Consider the following 22,908-nt stretch of genomic DNA (forward strand, 5'->3'; position numbering starts at 1 on the left):
AACATGCATCCAATGAGAAATACTTTTACAAGGAAAAAGTTAGCTTTCACAATTCACATTTGTTGAACCAATTAGTTTAAAAAGTTTCCTTGGAAAACAATGGAAAGAAAGAAAGAAAAACTTTTGGGCAAGCTCTTTCTCTGCGGAGAGGTACTTCCTACCAACCAAATGGGCCCTTAGGATAAGAGTAGTTGAAATGTGAGTCATATTTTAGATAATAAAAGCAAATGGGCAGCCACCCATGTGGGAAAAACGTGGATCTTCTGACTGTGTTAGCTCTCTCTCTCTCTCTCTCTCTCTCTCTCTCTCTCTCTCTCTCTCTCTCTCTCTCTGGGTAGTCGACAAACTTTTCTAATATAATATTTTTTTTCTTGGGAAATTTTTCTCTTTTCCAATATTTTCATCATTTTCCAAGAAAAATTTTCAACTCTTTGGGTTGAAGTTCTGCTAAGAATTGAATCTGATTCAAGCTGAACCAGACTCTACTTTATGCTGAAAGCTCAACACCAATTACCAAAAATCGATCCTAGTTGCACTCCTAATTGGCCCCACTGCCATGCTGTGTTTGGATTGCCGGAATGAGGAATTGGAATCAATATTATATTCTCATTCTCTAATTAAACCAACGATAGAAAATTAAAATAAATTTTGTTATTCAAAAAAATCTAATAAAAATTCCATTCTGATCAGAGGGGAATCAGAATACCACATCTTGGAGCGCGAAACATATTCCAACATTTTTTCCCTCTTAATTCCAGCATGGTGTCTGTTCAACCCTCTTCATTCCATTTTTCTTTTAAACAGACTACAAAACTAGGAGGAATTGGAATAAGATGCCAATTTCAGTGCTTGATTCCGGTAATCCCAACGACTCCAATAAGTTCAAGAATCAAGATTCCATTGATTAAATAGATAAGATCATTTGACTGGTGGAATTTTTGAGGATACAGACAATCTATGGCCTGGGCCCACAATTTGGAAAATAATGATCTAGCTCAAGAATGTCAACTTGAATTTTTCACAAATTTAACACAGCCCACTCTTTCAAGTTACAGCTCTATAATTTTCAAATGTCAGTAATTTAATGAAGAAAGAATGGTTAATGATTTTTTTAAGATATTTTTGACCAATATGAAAGGTATTTTCAACCTGCCTGCAATGTCATCAACAATTCTTACAAAACCAACACCATGAATTTAGGAAATGACCATGAGCCTTGTCAGAAAGTCATGCACATTTGCAAGGCATTGAGGTCATCCAAGTTCAAGTCTTCTTTCTAGCCAAGGAAAGAGGTTCTAAATTTTCTCATTGTTTTTTACACGAAAAAGATAACTTGAACCAACTCTATTCAATTTTTATTTAGAGGGTCTCTTAATTTATGATGACAACCCTCTAAACTAACTATAATCATATCATTTTCCTCTAATCATATCATCAGAAATGTTTTTCTTGCAATCCAAACAGGGGCTGAATAAAAATCCCATCCAAACTAATTTTCATTGATGATCTATCTCTGAAAAAAATCCCATTCAAGATTTTTAAACAGAGACAGAGAGAACTACTCAGAAAACATTTGGGCAACTAAAAAACAGAAAGTTTGATCCATAAATAAACAGAAACAAGAGCAGCACTTGTGATGAAAACATAATTTCATGTAAAGTATGGGCACCTGGAATTTAACTTAGACAGGCAGTGACAAGTTTTACCTTGATATAAGAATATAAGTTGGTAAATGACAATTTATTCTGTCACTATAAGTAAGATTTGTATTAAAATTTTACACTGCAGCCGATTTGCTTACCCCATGTTTACAGGGTATTCCTTGTGTTTGATTCTTCATCTCATTTCCAGCCACAAGAAAGAATGCAGTGTGCCTGAAACCAAAAAGTGAAATGAGAATAAGGAAACATTCAATTACTGGTGAAAACTAGACGGGATGAGCTGGTTCAAGAGAATGAATTTGTGCCTGAAGAAATTCATCATTTTGATTTTTGAATCAGCGTCGATATTTCGGGTGCTGTCTAATGCTTGTTGCATGTGGTGTAACCACCTCTCCGCTGCTTGATGTGTGACTGGGAATGGCCGGTGGCGTCCAATCAGTGCTGGATGGCCTGTGCAGAAATTATAATTGTTAACTCAGAAAATTATTACCTACCCTTGAAAAGAGAAACTATGAAATTGTTTTTCCTTCTAATCATGCTTTTATTGGACTAATGCGAAGTTCCGTCCTCGTCACAAGAACCCATATTCTCAAAGGCTAATTACTGACAAAGGATTTCAATTTATTTTTAAATGAAAAATATATTTACACTCGAGGCGGAGGTCTATGAAATGCAAAATCATATGGCCATCAGGCCTTAATCTAAAAGCAATGGTGAAATAGATAAAACAGTCATTGATCAAAGCCTCAAACCATAGTCCTACCAAGTGTTTACACACACATATTCACAGGCAGAAGTGCACACACGCATGCACATATATGGACATATCACAATATGCATGTTTGTCATTACAGCTAATCTGCACCTTAATCATTTTACATTTGTTCTTGACCATTGTAATCTATGAGCATTAAGGATGTGAGGATTATTAACACCACATCAGCCATTCATTAGATTTGATGAGTTATCAGGTGTATAAACATCATTATCCAATACAACCCATCTAAGAGAGCTTATTGGGCCAGTTTTTTTTTAATGGCCTTACTGGGGCAGTGGAACACAAGATGACCATGGAAGGTGGTTACTTCTTTAGATTTGGTATGAGTTAGCATATGTGTAAGCATTCATTATCCAATACAACCATCTAAAAGAGCTTATTGGGACAGTTAAACACAAGATAAACTTGGAAGGTGGTTACTTCTCGTTTCCATCAACGCCATTAATCTAAATTAGGTGCAGCATGGACGTATGAAGATATTATTTAATTAATTCCCTAGAGGGTCTTGCGAAGAGTGAGAGTTGCAAACTGAAAAGCAAAGCTTTCATAGCAAGCAGAACCCAAACATGAAAGGATATTTAAGAGTGATCGGAATCCCACAACCTAACTCTCATCACTTTAGTTTCAACTCCTTGCATCATTCAGACATACACAGTGTTCGTTATTTGGTTCATTTTTATCGAATCCGAGAAACAATAGGGAAAATGACGAAGAGGGTGTTCGTATGTGATTCGAAGATCGGGAATATGAAATTTTCGAGCTAAAGTTTGATAATCATGAATCATGATGGGATAGATTGGCCACAATTTAGATCTTCAACAAAATTTAGAACCACAATGAAAGTGATTGGCAGCACCATCTTCAATCCTATTTCAATTTCAAAGCTGCGAATTTTCATAATCACCTGGAGATCATTGTTCCAATAGTGTAATCAGACAAGTTTTTTTTTATTTTTTTATCAATACTCAGTCATTAAAATCATCCAGTGTAGAAAGCAATCAATGGTTGGTTTCCTATTCTTTGTTTGGACATGATTGTAATCACCAATCAAGGTGATCATTTATTCAAAGAGAATGACATGTATTTGAAACATGACATTTATTCTGATAAATTGAAGTATCCTGAGGCAACTGTGCTCACATTCAATGACAAAAGTAACCATTATTTGATGTTACAATTACATGCAAACTGAGGCCTGTCAGATGAATAGTTTGGATCAATCAAAGGTGGGACCCACTATGCTGTAGCCAGCATGCCACAATGTATTACGATGTGGTCGCGCCCTACTAAAGCATTCCTCTTAACTAGATATAGCATTGAAAGACCCTCAAGGTAAGCCATGACTATGCAGAACAGGACCAGATAAAACCATGATGACTTACTGCACACACAAAACAAATAAATTAAGTCACATTGTTTCCTTTTTCTAAACTAGTAAAAAGGCACGTGTGTGTGTGTGTGCGCGCGCGCGCTAGTAAAAAACCCCGTGCGATGCACGGGCCGACAAAGAACTGTACGGACCACATCATAGGTTGATCCAAACCGTCCATGTGATGGAACACAACATCAATAGGTAGGTTGTGTCCGTAAAATCATTTCTATAGGCTGATCCTAGCCCTCCAATCTATAGAGGTTTCCATAATTAAAAGAGCATAAAGGAGGGGGGTAGGATTGAAATTATGTGGCTTTAATGGGTGCCTTTGTTAAAAAAAGTCAAAAAAAGTGATGAGTAATTCTCATAGAATTTTGGGAGAAATTCAAATAATTCTCTCCTTTTCTCTTCCGCTATATATATATATATATATATATATATATATATATATATATATATATATATATAGGAAAAGGTTTCTGAGCTCGAGCCCAGCCTGAGCTAGAGCTCAGAAATTGGTTGAGTCATCCAACCCATTTAGTTTATAGGTGCTTAGGGTTATGACTTGTGGAGGTTTAGAATGGATGGGTAGAAATTATGGTCTTATAGATCGGATGGTTAGGATTATGGTATGCAGTTGGTTTGTTAGGAACACCCTATCTATGTGAGGTAGTGTAAAATGAATGGGTGGGATGAGTCGAACTACTATGGGAGATGGTGTATTCTAAGCTCTAGCTCAGCCTGAGCTAAAGCTCAGAAACCACGCCCTCATATATATATATATATATATATATATATATATATATATATATATATATATATGAGGAAACTGTTGGTGAGCTTAAGCTCACCAAACTTATGGTGAGCTAGCTTGCCCAATCACATGGGGGCCCACTTTGTTAGGATGATCCAAACCATTCATTTGAAAGTCCCTTACACAGATGGGGGGTGTACCAAAAATCAGCTCCATAGGATCATCCTAACCCCTCCATTTGTGGAGGACAAAAATGGACAGACACAAGTCTATCCATTTTTGTCCTCCACAAATGGAGGGGTTAGGATGATCCTATGGAGCTGATTTTTGGTACACACCCTATCTATGATAAGGCCTTGCAAATGAATGGTTTGGATCACTCCCCAAAATGTGGGACCCATGTGATTGGGCAAGCTAGCTCACCATAAGTTTGGTGAGCTTAAGCTCACCAGCAGTATATATATATATATATATATATATATATATATATATATATATATATGTGTGTGTGTGTGTGTGTGTGTGTGTGTGTGTGTGTGTGTGTATTGGGGGAATCCAAAGCATTCATTTGGAAGGCCCTTTGATGGATAGGGTGTCCACCAAAAATCAGCTCCATTGGATCATCTTAGGGTGTCCATTTGTGGGGTGAAAAAATGGGCCAATTAGTGGACAAACAATATCTGTCCATTTTCACCCCCACAAATGGACACCCTATGATGATCCAATGAAGCTGATTTTTGGTACACACCCCATCCATGATGGGGCCTTTCAAATGAATGCTTAGGATCACCCCAACAATGTGGCCCCACCCTTGTTTCCTGCACTCGAGCGCAGGAACGCTTTTTTTTCTCTCTCTCTCTCTCCATATATATATATATATATATATATATATATATATATATATATATATATATATATATATATGTATATGGAGAGAGAGAGAGAGAGACGTTTACTAGTTCATAGAGATGAAGGGAAAATTGAAGATAGAATGATTTGACATTAAAAAATCAGACGAGCACCAAGTCCAAACCCACTTGTCTGATCCAGGTCTTTCGATGTAGCACCTATCCAGCATCTCCAATAGACTTGCTACTCGGTTTACTTCTCTATCAGAGAGAGAGAGAGAGAGAGAGAGGGAGGGAGAGAGAGAGAGAGAGAGAGAGAGAGAGAGAGAGAGAGAGAGAGAGAGACAACTCTTCATCCACCAAAGGAGGAAAAATAAAATAAAATAATAATGAAGAGAAGAAATACACTAAAAAATTAAAATAGAAGAGACGAACAAAAAATGTTTGAATTTTGTACCTTTCTTTTGCAACTGGATGTTCTTTTTTTTAGAAGAAAAACCAGTGTTTAAAAACACGGATGTGAAGCAAAACACGGTCGAAGAAAACCCTAGTCGACCCGGCACAACGCGATCGGGTACTTGGTTGATGTGGTCATAATTCGGGAGTCAAAGGAGTTTTTATCGACTTTGTAGGGCAAAATGTGGAACGCGACCAAGGTAAAAGGGAGTCGACTCGGGGGAGTTCATGATGACGCGGGGGGAGTTTTAAAACTATTAGAAAAAGGCTAGCAAAAAGAACAATTAAAGAAATAAACACAAAAAAATGTACTAAACATACCATTCACTATGGCCTTCAGGATGAAAAGAGGTGGGTGGGAGAAGAGAGAGCCGTGAGTAGGTGGAAGTTATGATTGGGGGAGGAGTGGGGATACATTTATATTTGCCTTCTAAAGTATTTTGAGGGGTGGCGGGATTTTACAGGTAATCTTTGTGAAAGAAAAAGATGTGGGAGGATGAAAGAGTTTAATAATGTAAATTGAAACTGAGTTATAGTCAGCCAAGTAAAAGGTATAATACATTGGGAAGACATGGAGGGCAATGGGTATTATAAGCTATAGGGTGGCGGTAAGCCTGCAATAGCATGTTTCTAATTCGCAATGGAAAGTCAAGAAAATCTCAAAGACCATACAACTCGACCAACACTACACCTAAGGAACCAAATAGGATAACCTTTACAACAAATAAAGTACTTGAAACTAAATAGGTTGACCTTTCCAACAACTAAAGTACTTTTGATATTCTCGGCTCATGGTAGATATGATTAGATCATCGATTAGAACTTCAATGTTTTTTTGAGCCTTGTGGCTGGTGATAGGCAAATAGCTTGCTGGGTATCTACAGCATCAATCTCACTGCCATGATAGAGAGTAAAGTCCCCGGCATTTAAAACTGAATTGATAACTATGTCACTAGGAAACTCTAGGGCATAAGCATCACGCTGATCTTCTTTATGATCTTGAAAGGACGAACCCTTATGGTGTGTAACTGCTTGAACGCACCCTTTAGAAATCGCTCTGTCTTGATGCATACCAAGACCATATCACCTTTTTAAAATTCAATGAACTTGTGTAAATCTGCTCTTTCTTTGTAGTATTCACTACTTAAGATGATCTTCCTTCAAACCCCTGTGTAGTGCCAACATACTCTTTGCAAATCCTTCTCTTATACGCTCAATTGACTTCTTCAGGTGGTAATATTACTAAATCCATTAGCTTCTTCAATTACATGCTAAAAACTCTATCGAATGGGCTTATTCCTGTTGTGCGGTTGACAGAGCTATTATAAGCAAACTCGACCATAGGTAAAACGGTATCCCATCCTTCGACATTATCTCCCACCAAGCATCCCAAGAAGTTATAAAGCCTTTGATTTATGACATCCATCTGTTCGTCTGTTTGCAGGTGAAATGCACTTGAGTATTGTAAAACTTCGTACCCATCATTAACATAAGAAATAGATTAGTGATCCACAAAGGAGAACGGTACATACACAATCGAACTTCTCATCCTTGAGATAACAATAAACTATCCACCCCCAACCTACCCTCCCCCCACCCTTGCATAACAAGAAGACACAACAACCTATTTGTCTCTCACCAAAATGTCAAGGCTTGGAAAAGTTCGGCTAAAGGGACCCTTACCAATGCACACATCCTCCCAAAACCTAATCCCATTTCCCTTTCCCACCTATACCTGATACCGAAATTTAAGGACTCTTAGGCCACTACTAGATTTAAGTTTAAGCACTCTAAGGCCACTAATTGACTTCCAAACAATCGTAAATAGGAAAGGGGATACCAGGTCTCCTTGCCTAAACAAAAACCTTCATGGCATCCATTCACAATGATAGAAAATAAGGAGGCTGAGATCCAAGAGAGCATCCATGACCCCCACTTTATCCTGAAGCTCTTTCTTTCAACAAATAATCCACACAGCTCCACTCTGTAGTACAGATGACTTTTAAGTAATGATTCATCGCCTTGGCTGGAATAATGTGGGTGACCCATATTAGGGTTATGAGTTTAAGAGGGTTTATAGCATTTGCTTGATTGATAGGAAAGGAAGAAAATCGAGTTTGTAACCCTAATAAAAATAGTAAAACTCTCTTCTCTTGTAGACATAGGCTCACTGTCGAATCATAAATGTTGGGTTTTCTTGTTTTTTTGAGTGTTTGTGTTTCTTGACCTCATCTTGTCTTTGGTTGCAAATCGAGTTTGATCCAATTTTGAGGTATTAGAGATCTCTCGGTTTTAACACTCAATGTGGTCACATGATTTTTCCATATAGGTATTGCACACCAAACCTTACTTCCCTTCAATTTTCTACGGCGATAAATTCATTAGAATTTAATACCCCATCCAAAATTTGTCTACCACTCATGAGGGCTCCTTGGAACGAGGAGATGGCCTCCTCCATGACAACCTTAAGTCTTCTTGTTAGGGTCTTAGCAATAATTTTGTACAAACTCCCAACCTCGCTAGTCAGTCGAAAATACTTTGATCTCTTTAGCACCATCTTTGTAAGGATAAGAGTAATAAAGGTAGCCTTTAAGGGCTTATTATTCCATTACCAAAAAATGCAAATGGATGGATTAAAAAATCACGCAGAGAAATTAAAAGGAAACAACAAAACTAATGACCACAGGATTCAAAATATGAAGAGGTCTCAACTTTTCAATTCTATAAAAAAGTAGTAGTTTAAACATCCAGGAAAAATAACATATTTTCTTTAGAGAACAATTATGCAGTTCACTTTTACGAATATGTAGAACGTCATGAGGCGACTTACATTTTCTGAACAGGGATCCCATGCACAAGATATGGGACAACAAAATCAAAGGTTTAGCTGTTCTTGGCAGGACCCTAAATGAAGCTTGATCAAGGCTTGGGGAATAAAGGGCCTAGAATCAACCGATCAAGGAGATCTCAACGCCATTTGGTCATCCTTACGTGGTTCTTGTTCAGATCAATGGACCTAACCATAGGAACGAGGCATAAGCGGGGCCCACTAAGTGCCCTTTAGGAAGGAGAATAATAGTATCTTTCCTTTTAGCATTTTCCTTCTCTCGAAACAACCTTAGAACTCAATTTTAATCTCAGCACATCATTATTATCTAAGCCTAGGCACTTTACTAAAACCCTATTAAAAATTATTTAAAGACTAACATCTTCTAAAACCCCAATTTTAAAATCAGCACATCATTATTATCCAAGCCTAACCACTCACTAAACCCTATTAAACATTCCCTAAGGACATAACGGCTTCTAAAACTGAAATTAGAGACTAATATAATCAAAACTCTAATTTTCTTCTAAAATTTTGTTACTGAACTTTGGGCTACTTTTTTAGTCTTAAAATGGTAGAACAATGAAAAATGAGCTTGAATAGTGATTATAAGCCTCAAACAAGTCACTTTTATGAACTTGTAGAACATCACGAGGCGACCTACATTTTTTTTAACAGACATCCCATGCATACGATAGAGACAACAAAATCAAAGGGTTAGCTTTTTCTTGGCAGAACCCTAAATGAAGCTTGATCAAGACAAGACCTGATGGATAAGGGCCTAGAAACATCCATTCAAGGTGATCTCAACGCCATTTGTTCGTCCTTATGTTATTCGGTTCTGATCAATGGATCTAATCATAGGAACGAGGCATAAGCGGGGCCGAATAAGTTCCCTTTAGGAAGGAGAATAACAGTGTCTTTCCTTTTATCATTTTCCTTCTCTCTAAGCAACCTTAAAACTCAATTTTAATCTCAGCCCATCATTACTATCTAAGCCTAAGCACTTTAGTAAAACCCTATTAAAAATTCTGTGAAGACTAACATCTTCTAAAAACTCAATTTTAATCTCAACATATCATTATTATCTACGCATAACCACTCTCTAAACCCCTATTAAACATTCCCTAAGGACGTAACGGCTACTGAAACTGAAATTAGATACAAATATAATCAAAAAGCTAATTTTCTACTCAAATCTTGTTGATGTACTTTGGGCTACTTTTTGAGGCTTAAAATGATAGAACCATGAAAAATGAGCCAAAAGTGATTATAAGCCTCAAACAAGTCATCAAAATAAGGTAAATTGTATAAAAGAATACTTGGGCACAAAGTTACTCTTCTAGAAGGTCTGGAGAGCAATTTGGTTTTGTTTTATCCTAACGAATGTAGGGGGAGTAATCTTCACACCCAACGTGTATAGTTCAAAAAATAAAAAAAGAAATGGAAGAAGAATAAGAAAACGAAGAAGAAAAAGAAGAAAAAAGTCAAAAGAACCATGCATGCTTCCTAAGTATTGGATATTTTCAAAATATGGACTAGAAGCACAATTCAAAAGCGTTTCAGCAGTCAGAAATTGACCTGTTATTCTTCAATAACATGACACTACTCGCGATACATTTAATTTGGATGTCGTAAGTTTCCACTACTTTGGCGTTGAGCAGAGCAGATTCAATGACAATGAAATATATGAAAGAAATAAATGAGCCTACGAGAGGTTTACCAATTCTAGATGCACAACTATCCATCATTTCTCTACAGACTGAAGGAAATGATAAAAATGTAGTGTTGAGCAGAAAAGGGGACAACTCATAATTGTATCGGCAATTTTTATTGTCTACGCACGTAGAGATATGGCAAATGTATCAAGTTTCAATTTATAAGCTCAACTAAAACTTACTAATAAAAAAATAGAACTATGTAAATTTAGTGCATGTTGATCACTCCTTACAGTTACATGCTTATAGTAGTTCAAACGAGGTGGAAGCTACACCATTACTGCTAGACAGTGTGCCCTAAAAGCCAATATTTGTACATAAATTATAGTTCATAACCATGAGGAATGCTAGATTCACAGGCGCCCTCGTAAAAATTGGGGAAAAGGGTGTCCCCATTGGTCAAATGCCATTTAAGATGGCACAGAAAATTAAGATCTAAACTGTCTTTAATGCCATTTGACCATTAGGGGCGCCCTTTGCCCCTATTTTTGCAAGGGCACAAGTGAATCTAGCATACCTCCATAACCATTTATGGGAAGTTAAAGGAACATGTTACTCGCTTATTTCATCTGAACACATCTTTTCCCTAGTTAATATTGTAGTAATAGCATGCTCATGTACAGATCCTATGAGCCATGGTGATATGATATTCAAGTTCCTTGTAGACCTAAAGTCAATCACAGTTGGGGACCAGACAAGATATCTCATCATGTAGACACCTTTATTAAGCCTTGCCTTTACAATGGCATAGGGTGACTCATCTCAATCGCTAGGGTAAAGAGTGTGAAAAAGGAATTTACATGTTGAACTGGATCATATGTATTGTAGAATAACTAGTAGACACTTCTTGTACTGATAAGTATATTATATCCATGGGGCATATTGTACCTCAAGACCAGAGAGGTCATATTAGCTTGTGGGCCGCTCTGCAATTTTAGTGTTGCCAATAGATGATTGCTGATCATGGGAAACATTCAAGAGCGCTGGATTGTATGACTGACCTGGAAGTTGTTATTATGGATGCCTAACAAGGAATCCACTACATCTGAAAAGGATGACATTTACCGTTTCCATTTTAGCAGAGACCCTTTGTAACTCTGGCTAGAGTCTCAACTCAACTTAACTAAGCCTTTGTCCCAAACTAGTTGGGGTTGGCTTAACTCTGGCTAGAGTATTTGATAAAATTATTTTATTGAATGATTTTTCAAAAATTAAATGTATATTATAGTTTTCGATATGTATTTACAAATGCATTTGTTGGCCAATGCAAAGAGAGGGATGTGCATTTAATAATTTTGTGGGGGTGGGCCATGGGCTAGTTCCAAGCCCACACCCAAAATGGCGCCCCAATAGCTTTGGCTTGGTGGAGGGATAAACTTGCACTTCTATTGGAAAGGGTATATGAGAGTTTTAATTGACTTTGTAGTGCAAAATACAGACAAAATGCGGACTCGGACAAGAACAGGGCCAAGATAAAAGGGAGTCGACTTAGGGGAGTCCAGGATGATGCGAGGGAGTTTTGAAACTATAGTATGAAGGAACTAAAACAGTTGATGAATTCCACATAACAACCACTCTTCATTAAAAGAACTGCTAGAATACAATAGATCGTGTTTACCAATTCTCATAGACTAAACTTGATAGCAAATGAGGATGAGATGATGTGCCAAAACAAGTGTTCTCCCCTATTCTTCAAATTTAAATTCATAGACTTGATTTTCATTAAAAAAATCAAACAGAGACAATAATAAAAAAAAGAGTCATGGGCATCCAACCTTTGGGGTTAATGGAGAAATTGTAAACATTCTACAGTTAAATCAGGAGCAAATGTGCATAATTTCAAAGAAGCACATTTGATTCCCTATATTTATAGTTCCAACTATCCAAGCTACAAGCCAAGGGCCTACCAATTAGGTCAAAAATAAGGAAAAAACACTAACATCAACAATACAACTCAACTCAGCTCAGCTCAACTAAGCCTTTGTCCCAAACTAGTTGGGGTCGGGTAATGAATCCTTTAGAAAATTTTCATGAAAGAATCTACCCGGCTCAAATTGACTAAGTCTAATTGACTAAGTCTACATGGATCATAATAACATCAACAATAGTTATTGAATATATATGCTAATACCAAATACCAACTTGAATCTTGCATAGTTGTGACAAAACAAATATTTTGACGATAATGATTCAATACTCAACAATCATCAATTCACTGAGAAAATTCTAACAATAAGCAACTTTCAAGTTAAATAAAAAAAAAAACAGAACATAAAAAGGAAAAAATTAAAATGAATAAAGACTACCTTTCCTTTGAGAATAAAGAGGAGGGCCACCCATTCTCTGCACAAAGAATTCATACTGATTCTGAATCGCATCTTCTTTAACCGAATTAGCAAAAATGGAACGGAACCATTCTTCCTGGTCATCATAAACCCTGATTTTTCATTAAAAAAAAAGCGAAAAACGAACAAGTCATAATAAACCCAAATCAGTTAAAATTGGTACCCATTTGAATTCCTTATGCATTTTCATGAGAAAAAGATAGAGAACAAAGATTACCTGTTGTAGAAATTAGTGGAGAGATTGATAAAAGTCTGAAGACCCAAAGATTGGTAGAGATTGGTAGTGTCAATAGCGAAAGCATCGTTTGATGGCACTCCACTCCATTCAGAAGCTTTCTCTTGGAGGGATTGCATTTTCCACCCTTTTCCTTGAACTGGAGAAAGAAAGAAACTCGATTTCCCACTCTTTCCATATCCATTTGACAAAGCGTTTGTATTTATATACGGGTGGGAATTTGATCCCGACACTCCAATGTTTTCATAATGACACACTTTATTAATTATTAATGGGAAATGTTATCAGCACTACTGTATTTTGATGAGGGCACTCCTCACTTTATTAATAGTACGGTATGGACGGCACCGTAGGATGATCCAAACCGTCCATTAGATGGGCCACAGCCTAACTAGGTTGTGCCCCAAAAATCATTTTAATAGGTTGAGCCTAGCCCTCTGATCTGAATGTTAGACGGTTGATCCTAACCCTCTAAACCTTTTCAAATGATTTTGTGGGCACAACCTATTTAAGTTGTGGCCCATCTAATTGACGGTTTGGATCATCATATGGTGCGGGTCATACCGTACTTTTAATTAAGTGAGAGTGCCCTCATCAAAATACAGTAGTGTGGATAACATTTCCCTTTATTAATTATTAAATATCTCTCTCAATGGAATGTTGATACAGTGGGCGGAGGGCTGTGAGGAAAGTGGAAACCGCGTGCCAAGAAAGTAAGGAAAGCTTGTTTCGAATAAAATGACCTTATAGTTAAACTTTTGTTTTCTATTTTTTTTTGCTTGCCACCTCATATGAATTAAGACATTCATATTCCCTCCTCCCTTGAAAAAGAGTGGGCTGGGATTTGGCTTCAGCTCTGCAATTTCGCGGAAACCCATTTCCAAGCTGACTTTTGCACGAGAGAACAGCCGTGCAGGCTTGCTTTTCAGCAAATTTTGTTTTATTCATTTAATTCATGTGAGGTGGCTGTTCTCCTATGTAAAAGTTAGTTGTGCAACTCATGTCATTTTTTGAGAATTTGGGTTGAGCTTTTTCACCTTAAAATTGTTAGTGATTTTGGATTTTCAAAATCTTATATTTTGTCATGATTTAGTGTTTTTGGAAAATATTTTCTAAATAGCGTTTGGGAAAAAGAAAATATTTTCTTGAAAAGATTTGCTTTTAACAAAAGGATGTAGAAGTGTAGCTGAAAAGATAGTCTCGTACCGAATTAGAGAAAGAAAAGAGAAGTGCTTATAAAGCTTTACCCTTCTCTACTACTTGTTTGATTGCACATTGGATTGAATCCATGGTTGGACCCGCGGGACGGTACAACGCACCGTTCGCACACGCGCGCGCGCGGCGTGGGCAATAGGCAATAGGGAGCATAGTTGTGCTTTATTGGCGCTTTTTTAGGCGCACTTTACACTTGGGCGCAGTGCCGAATGGTTGGGTTGGGCTTTGACTCGGGCCTAACGGTCGGCCCAGCGGGCCCAGCACTCCAACGGTCAAGAAGTGTGGTCAAATGGGCTGTGTCCTTTCCCCCAACGGTCAAGAGCCAAGGGAGTGCGATCCGCACCATAGATAGTTGAACTAACGAGGACAGGGTTGGAGAGAGGTTTTACTCAAACCAACAATTACCTCTAAGATCGATCAGGACCGTTCAATATCAAATTGGTGTGATCTAACGGTCAGATTTCAAACTTCTGAAAAGATGCCCTGTAGAGGTGTTTTTCACACAGAAAAGACACCAGGTGGTTTATAAAATGTGCAGAATTCGGTCATTTCATAATAAAGAAACGAATTGGCAATTCTGACAGACTTTAAACTCTCTTCTACATTCTTTCAGCATCCCCAAGTATTTCTACATACAGTTTTCTTTTGTTTACTGTTCTAGATACTGTTCTTCTACAGAAACAGTATCTGGAAATTTCTCTAAGGCTTGAAATTTCGGAAGGGCATTTCATGTTTGATTCCGCTAATGCAAGGCGTCATCAAACATTAGTAGGGCTTCCCTACTATGCTTCATTGTATTTTGGAGGCAATTCACGGATCCCCTTTGCACACTACTGGTGGGGGCGAATCTTGTCTTAAGGAAAGTGATATCACCCCCTGAAGCAACAGTTTATGTTTTCTATCACCAACAGTACCCTCAAATTCTCCAACAAAAATTGGGCCGGGTTCCAATTGATTCCTATTCATTTTTTAGCAAAAGCTCAACTTGACCCGACCAAGTTGCACCCCTAGTAAAAGTCAGAGCGTTTCTGATCACAACCCTTCTTCGTAGCAAAAGTATTTACTGCTTCTCCAGGGAAATATGTTGGTCTCGCAGAAACAATTAGGGGATTTCAACTGATCCTTTGCCGAGAATTAGATGGTCTTCCCAAGCAGGACTTTTATTTGCCAAGCAAATTCCTTGTTATTATTATTAGGGATTTGCTAGCGTCCATCGCAGAAGGCATTTCACGGATGGGCTGTTTCATGTCAAAGCAGCCACCTCCTAAATGAAGACAAAATTTGCTAAAAAGAGAGCCTGTGTGGCTGATCTGACATGCAATAGACCATCCGCGAAATGACTTTTGCAATGGATGCTAGCAAATCCCTTATTATTATATAGAATTCCTTTCACAGTAAATTCTACCCTACTTCCAACTTTGGCTTTTGTTATATTTTTTGAAGTGGTGAGGATTTATTGATAAAAAAAAAAAAAAAGGTTGAGGCAGTCATGGAGGCAAATACAACAATGCAAGGAGAGGGAAAATTACAAATACAAAAACCTTCATGGGTGATCCTAATATTCGGATAATTAATCCTCTTTTTTATTTTTGGGTTTGGAGTCTAAGGAGCATGCCCTCCTCTTGAGCATTTTCTTTATTGTAAAATATAAGATGCATATGTGGGTTCCTAGATAAATTTCGGATTGCATACCAGTATCCTATTGGACCACTCAACGAAAGCCAACTGCTCTGATGGTGATCGAGTGATCATCTAGTCACAATAGAACCAAGGGCAATGACTTGTACTAGTGGCAGTTCACTAGATCGATCAACAGCACTAACACCATAAGGTGCCAGATCATCTCATGTCTCAAAATAAACTAAGTGAAATGATATATCACCCCCTTTTCTTCCCGGGGCCACCCTTTGTAGTATGGGTGGACATGGTTCTGGTTCAACCCGAAGAACCGAACCGAACCAGCCTATTTGGTTCGGTTCCATATTTATATGATTCGGTTCTGGTTCAAACTATTGGGAACCGATTGTACGTGGTTCGGTTCTAGGTTTGGGTTCCTGGAACCGAGAACCAACCCCCAATTGATAAATGCCACCCCCCCCCCCCCCCCCCCCCGGTTTCTATGAGAAAATTCACCCCCCTTTAACGTTTTGCTCTGCCCTTTAAATTTTAATTCACCCCCCTTTAACATTTTGCTTTGCCTTTTAATCTTAGTGTACATTGTTGCATGACTGTGTGTGCGTGTCTTAAGTTTCACTGGATATACATTGGATTGCATTTGTCTTAAGTTTACTATGACAAATTACAGTGATCTGGACTAATGACTGATTAATTTGTCTTAAGAAAGTGTGAAAGAATATACATTGGATTGCATGGCTCAGAAACTGGATAATGGATATACATTGCATAACTCAAAAACATTGCACCTGGGTAAACCCAGAACCGAACCGATCAAGTTCAGTTCTGGTTTGGTTCGGTTCCAAAGATAAATGGTTCGATTCTGGTTCCAAATTCTGGGAACCAATTATATATGGTTGAGTTTTGGGTATACCCCAAAACCGAACTGAACCGAACCATGTCCACCCCTACTTTGTAGTGTAAAAAGAATAGTCATAAATACACTGGAGGAGGTTGCCCCGGGAAGAAAGTGGGGCGAATATATCACTTCTCTTAACTAAAATTATGTGTAAAGTACATTGGATCTGCATTTATAGAAAACGTGTTGTGCATGCTCTGAAACCCACAAATCACATTTTATTGTAGATTCTCTTTAACCATCTAATCCATTGGCTAGTTGGGAAATGGAATGTGAAAGCTCCTTTATTGGCACAAGTGGGAAACACCAAATGTCGACAGTATGTGACATTATCTTAGGTTGTATTTTAGTGGTGGAAATTGATGACAAAGCCACCCCCACACCAGACACGCAACTCGATAGTTTAGTTCGCATTTTGACTATTTGGACGATCGGGCACGAATGAGTAGAAGGTGGGAAGTGGTTCAAAAACAAGGAAAAAGTTGTTCATATTTTGGGAGTTTGAAACAAAATAAAGGCTTTGAGGTACGGGTGTAAACGAGCCGAGCCGAGCCGAGCCGAGCTTAGCCGGCTCGGCTCGGGCTCGGCCAGGCTCGCGAGCCTTACCGAGCTTGGGTTATATTATGTTCACACCCCTCATCTTCCCTGGACAGCCCTACTAGTGTAATTTGACTACTTTTTTTGCACTATGGGGGGTGGTCCTAGTAATAAATGGGGTTCCAAAAATGAAGTGACATATTTTGCCCCCCCCTTTCACTCCATGGACAACCCTTTTAATGTATATATTAATATAATATATATATATATATTTAAATATATTAAATTCTTAACGAGCCGAGCCGAGCCGAGCCTGGCCTAACTCGGGCTCGGCTCGGCTCGGCTCGTTAAGGATTCGAGCCGAGCTCGAGCGAGCTTCCGAGCCCGAGCCAAAATTGACACCCTTACTTTGAGGCGTGATTGATCACTATCTTAAAGAAGATATTGCTTGGGCAATTTCCCTCCAGGATACAACAAAGCAATCTCAACTCTCTGTATGAAACTATAAGAATAGGGAGAAGGAAGGAAAAGATATTTCTTACCCTTAACAATTTCCTTTTTATAATAAACCAATGGTCATAATCCACCAGACATTACTCTTCTAACCGGTTTCTAATTTCAAGAGTCATGTCTCTACAAGAAGATATGACTAATTTGAAGAGTTGTGTCTCTACGAGAAGATATGACTCTTCTCACTGGTTTCTAATTTGAAGAGTTATGTCTCTACAATAAGATATGACTCTTTTAACAAGTTCTAATTTGAAGAGTCATGTCTATTCAATAAAAGAAATTGTAAATGCTTAAAATCTTTTCCTTTTCGATGTGGGATTGAATTCTCACATGTTACAAACTACACCAACAATCCCCCACTAGATTGTGACATAGTGTTATAGTCTATTCAACTGATAATATTATGCATATAAGAAGGTATCTTTCGATTTAAACCTTCAATTAGTGTTAGTATTTTAAAGTTCTAATGAAGTCATTGGTGTCCTTAGATTAAACCAAGACTCATTTTTTATTAAAACTGAAAATACTACACACATAAAATTATCCAGTTTCATTAGAGGTTTCCTAAAAACAGCCTTAGCACTGTTTTGGCCATGTGCTAATCCTGGTTTCATGAATATTTACAAGAGTAACCCAAAGCTCTTGATTGAAGCGGCACCACTTCTATATTCATATAGGTGGAGTTTCCTTATGTCTCTGTTACTATAGACATTTAATATCAAACAACTCCATTAAGAGTCTTTTACTCAACCTTTACTTTTCGTAACAGTACACACTGAACTTCTTTTAACGGGGCCTTATTCTTTCTTTCAATGCCAACCAAACACATATCAGTAATTTGTTGTTACCCTTTAAACTTTAAAGATAGTTTTGCTAAGTCAAAGTTGGGTTGCTATTACTGGTGTCTTTTCATTTGGGTTTCAACCCCATTCCACTAGTAGTTATTTTAACCGTGTCTCTTGATAATTCTTTTGAGGATCTGCCAAATTGTTACTGGATTTTACATAGACAATGGTAATTATTCAACTAGTGATTAGTTCTCGAATATAATCATGTCTCAAACTTATATGTCTATATTTTCCATTATAGACATTATTATATACATTAGACATAGTAGCCTCACTATCACAGTACAAGGAAAGAGCTGGCATTGGTTGTGGCCACAACTTTATATCCAATAATAATTCCTCAGTACTTTATTTTAGAAACTATGAATTCATAAACATATGCTTGCCCACAAAATGATTGGGCAAATTAAGTAACAAATGTACCATTTGCTTAAATTTAGTCCAACCACAGAATAGAGGTGTGTAAAACCGTAAACGCAAACACAACAACGAGGCTTTGCAAGAGTATCATGAAATAAAATCAGTTTAAGTCCAGATTGAACTCAACGTAAAAATCTATACTGTATAGGTTACAAGTGTTCGAAACCAACACGAGTATGAATTGTGGTAAGCCCCAACTTTGCTCAATGAGTCAAAAAGCATGTTGATTGGATGATCCTAAACTGTTCAATAAAGAGCCTATGAATGGGCAGTTAAAAACTGTATACAGGCAACATTTCACATTCAACAGCCAAAAATAGAGTTAGATAGATAGGATTGCCCAATATCCATCATTTTGCGGCATTGTGAATCCAACATTGTGCATGACATGTGGACAGTCCAGATCAACCAACAGTGGGGTCAACCATATAATAGTGTGCATGCCTCGAGGTCGTTGGCGCTTGCAGCTACTATCGATTAACTATAAGGACAGATGCAGCAACAAAGGAATCAGATTCACACGTATTCGTCAAAGGCCAAATGATCTAGCTGATAGACTTGGTAGCTAGAATGAATCTCATCATTGAGCAAGCTCTATCCGATGACTGTTAGTTTGTACTCTCGTTTTTCCTCTTAATAAAGACATTTTTTTTGCTTGCCACCTCATATGAATTAAGACATTCATGTTCCCTCCCTTTTTCTTTTTCTTTTTGGATGATTAAGCTGGAGTTAGGCAAGACCCCTACCAGATATATTAAAGAATAGGAACCAATAAGTACAAGAGGTCCCCAGGGCACAGAATTAAACCCCGGGGTTGGGCTCAGAGAGCTTACAGGGACAAAAAAAAGCAAAATACAACAATAAATCAGTCAATTCTAAGAATACCCTGATAAACTACAGCTTTTGATAAATCTCGCCGGCTTGATCTCTGTATAGAATATCCATCAGAGGCAAAGGGATGGAATGGATGAGAATATTTTTGCCTTTGCATGGACACCTTCTTTTTTATAGATATTCGGCTGCGAAGTTTGCTTCTCTCCAAATATGCGAGATCCTCCAATCAACACTATCGAGATAGCTCCATGCGTTCTTGATGTCCAGGAGATTTTTCCAAGGTGGATGGGATGATTTATCCATAGAAGCAACAACAAAGGTGGAGTCAGCTTCAATCCACAGTTTTGTGATCCCCAAAGCCATAGCAACAGCGACCCCAGTACAAATAGCATGAATTTCCAGAGAATAAATTTCGCCTTTTGGAATTGGTAGAGTGGGCTGGGATTTGGCTTCACTTGAAATTGTTTTGCTCGGCAATTTCGCGGAAACCCATTTCCAAGCTGACTTTTGCACGAGAGAACAGCCATGCAGGCTTGCTTTTCAGCAAATTGTTTTATTCATTTAATTCATGTGAGGTGGCTGTTCTCCTATGTAAAAGTAAGGGGTGCAACTCATGTCAATTTTTTGAGAATTTGGGTTGAGCTTTTTTACCTTAAAATTGAGCCGGGTTCCAGTTGATTCCTATTCATTTTTTAGCAAAAGCTCAACCTGACCCGACCCAAGTTGCACCCCTAGTAAAAGTCAGCTGCTAAATGACTTTCTGCAAATTATTGACCGTTTCTCATCACAACCCTTCTTCGTAGCAGAAGTATTTACTGCTTCTCCAGGAAAATATGTTGGTCTTGCAGAAACAATTAGGGGGTTTCAACTGATCCTTTCCGGGGAATTAGATGCTCTTCCCGAGCAGGACTTTTATTTGCCAAGCAAATTCCTTGTTATTATTATTAGGGATTTGCTAGCGTCCATCGCAGAAGGCATTTCACGGATGGGCTGTTTCATGTCAGAGCAGCCACCTCCTGAATGAAGACAAAATTTGCTAAAAAGAGAGCCTGTGTGGCTGATCTGACATGCAATAGACCATCCGCGAAATGCCTTTTGCAATGGATGCTAGCAAATCCCTTATTATTATATAGAATTCTTTTCACAGTAAATTCTACCCAACTTCCAACTTTGGTTTTTGTTATATTTTTTTAAATGGTGAGGATTTATTGATAAAAAAAAAAAGAAGGTTGAGCAGTCATGGAGGCAAATACAACATTGCAAAGAGGGGGAAAATTACAAATACAAAAACCTTCATGGGTAATCCTAATATTCGGATCAATTAATCCTCATTTTAATTTTTGGGTTTGGAGTCTAAGGAGCATGCCCTCCTCTTGAACATTTTCTTTATTGTAAAATATAAGATGCATTTGTGGGTTCCTACATAAATTTCGGATTGCATACCAGTATCCTATTGGACCTTCCAACTAAATCCAACTGCTCTGATGGTGATCGAGTGATCATCTAGTCACAATAGAACCAAGGGCAATGAGTTGCACTAGTGGTGGACCACTAGATCAACAGCACTAACACCATAAGGTGCCAGATCATCTCATATCACAAAATAAACTAAGGGAAATGATATATCGCCCTCTTTTCTTCCCCGGGGCCACCCTTTGTAGTGTAAAAAGAATAGTCATAAATACACTGGAGGAGGTTGCCATGGGAAGAAAGTAGGGAGAATATATCACTTCTCTTAACTAAAATTATGTATAAAGTACATTGGATCTGCATTTATAGAGAACGTGTTATGCATGCTCTGAAACCCACAAATCACATTTTATTTAGATTCTCTTTAACCATCTAATCCACTGGCTGAGTTGGGAAATGGAATGTGAAAGTTCCTTTATTGGCACAAGTGGAAGCACCCAAATGTCGACAGTATGGAAATTGATGAGCAAAGCCACCCCCACACCAAACACGCAACTCGATAGTTTAGTTTGCATTTTGACTATTTGGACCATCGGCCACGAATGAGTAGAAGGTGGGAAGTGGTTAAAAAACAAGGAAAAAGTTGATCATATTTTGGGAGTTTTTATATGGTGTAACCCCTTAGAGTCCCCTTATTTTTCAAAAAAGTACTGTACGGACCATATCTTAGGATGATCAAATCGTCCATAAGATGGAACACAACGTAAATAGATTGTTCCCTAAAAATTATTTCCATAGGATGATCCCAGCCCCTCCGATCTATAGAGGAACTGCATATTAGATCGGAGTGGTAGGATTATCCTATGGAAATGGTTTTTGGGGAACATCCTATTTACGTTGTGTTCCATCTTATGGACGGTTTGGATCATCCCATGATGTAGTCCGTACAGTAGTTTTTGAGGAAAAGGGGACTATAAGGGCTTACACCATATAAAATCTCCATATTTTGGGTCTAGTTTTTTGTTTCCTTGTTTTCCATGCGTTTCTTACCCTGTCCTCACTTATTTATCCTTCTCCCAGCCTCCCTCACCATTAGGTATGCTAATATTCCAGGGGAAAAATCATGATAGCCAAACGAGCATGTTCGGCTACCATGAATTTGTTTTTATGATAAATCGGTTTCTCCATGTGGAGATGAGGATGAAGTTGCTGAAAATCAGAAAACCAAATCCAGGAAATTAGTGTCTCCGGCAATTAGACGTGTCTAAAAAATCAGGAAACCACATCGAATCACTGGAGACACTAAGGGCATGTTCGGCAACACTTCTCATTCTCGCCTAAAGAATCGGGCCGAAATGGAGTGATGAGAAATTTTAGAAACGGTTATTTATCGCTTCGAGGAATCCTATTTTTTAGTGGAAAAAGTAGCAGAAATTTTTGAAACGGACCTGCTAGCTGAACATGATTTTTGAGATTTTTTTGGCTTTTATCATTCTCCATCCCTAAAAAAGAGGAAAATCCCGTAAAAGAATAGTTGCCAAACACCCTAAGTTTCCTGATTTGGTTTCTCGATTTTCAGCAACTTCACCCTCATCTCCACCTGTAGA

The 22,908-nt window shown here is 38.0% G+C and overlaps 1 protein-coding gene across 1 annotated transcript; it reads right to left on the reverse strand.

The window, feature by feature from the left end:
- Nucleotides 1-1,631: 1,631 nt before the first annotated feature.
- On the reverse strand, nucleotides 1,632-13,181 carry GLB3 (hemoglobin 3). The gene is made up of 4 exons (XM_077377312.1): nucleotides 12,977-13,181; nucleotides 12,721-12,851; nucleotides 1,967-2,111; nucleotides 1,632-1,874 (listed from the first exon to the last, which is right to left on the reverse strand). The coding sequence occupies exons 1-4, from the start codon at nucleotides 13,111-13,113 to the stop codon at nucleotides 1,778-1,780; spliced, it is 510 nt and encodes a 169-aa protein (XP_077233427.1). The 5' UTR covers nucleotides 13,114-13,181; the 3' UTR covers nucleotides 1,632-1,777.
- Between the last annotated feature and the right edge of the window lie 9,727 nt (nucleotides 13,182-22,908).

This window comes from Tasmannia lanceolata, unplaced genomic scaffold, assembly GCF_043159265.1.
Source record: "Tasmannia lanceolata isolate RefF3 unplaced genomic scaffold, GAP_Taslan_0.1 ptg000004l, whole genome shotgun sequence".
NCBI classification, from domain to species: Eukaryota; Viridiplantae; Streptophyta; class Magnoliopsida; order Canellales; family Winteraceae; genus Tasmannia; species Tasmannia lanceolata.

Coding starts and splice junctions, on each gene's coding strand:
- GLB3 (XM_077377312.1), bottom strand. CDS start 13,113: ATGCAATCCCTCCAAGAGAAAGCTTCTGAATGGAGTGGAGTGCCATCA. Junction 12,852..12,976: donor TCCACTAATTTCTACAACAG/GTAATCTTTGTT, acceptor ATGAAAAATCAG/GGTTTATGATGACCAGGAAG. Junction 2,112..12,720: donor TCTTTATTCTCAAAGGAAAG/GTAGTCTTTATT, acceptor ATTTCTGCACAG/GCCATCCAGCACTGATTGGA.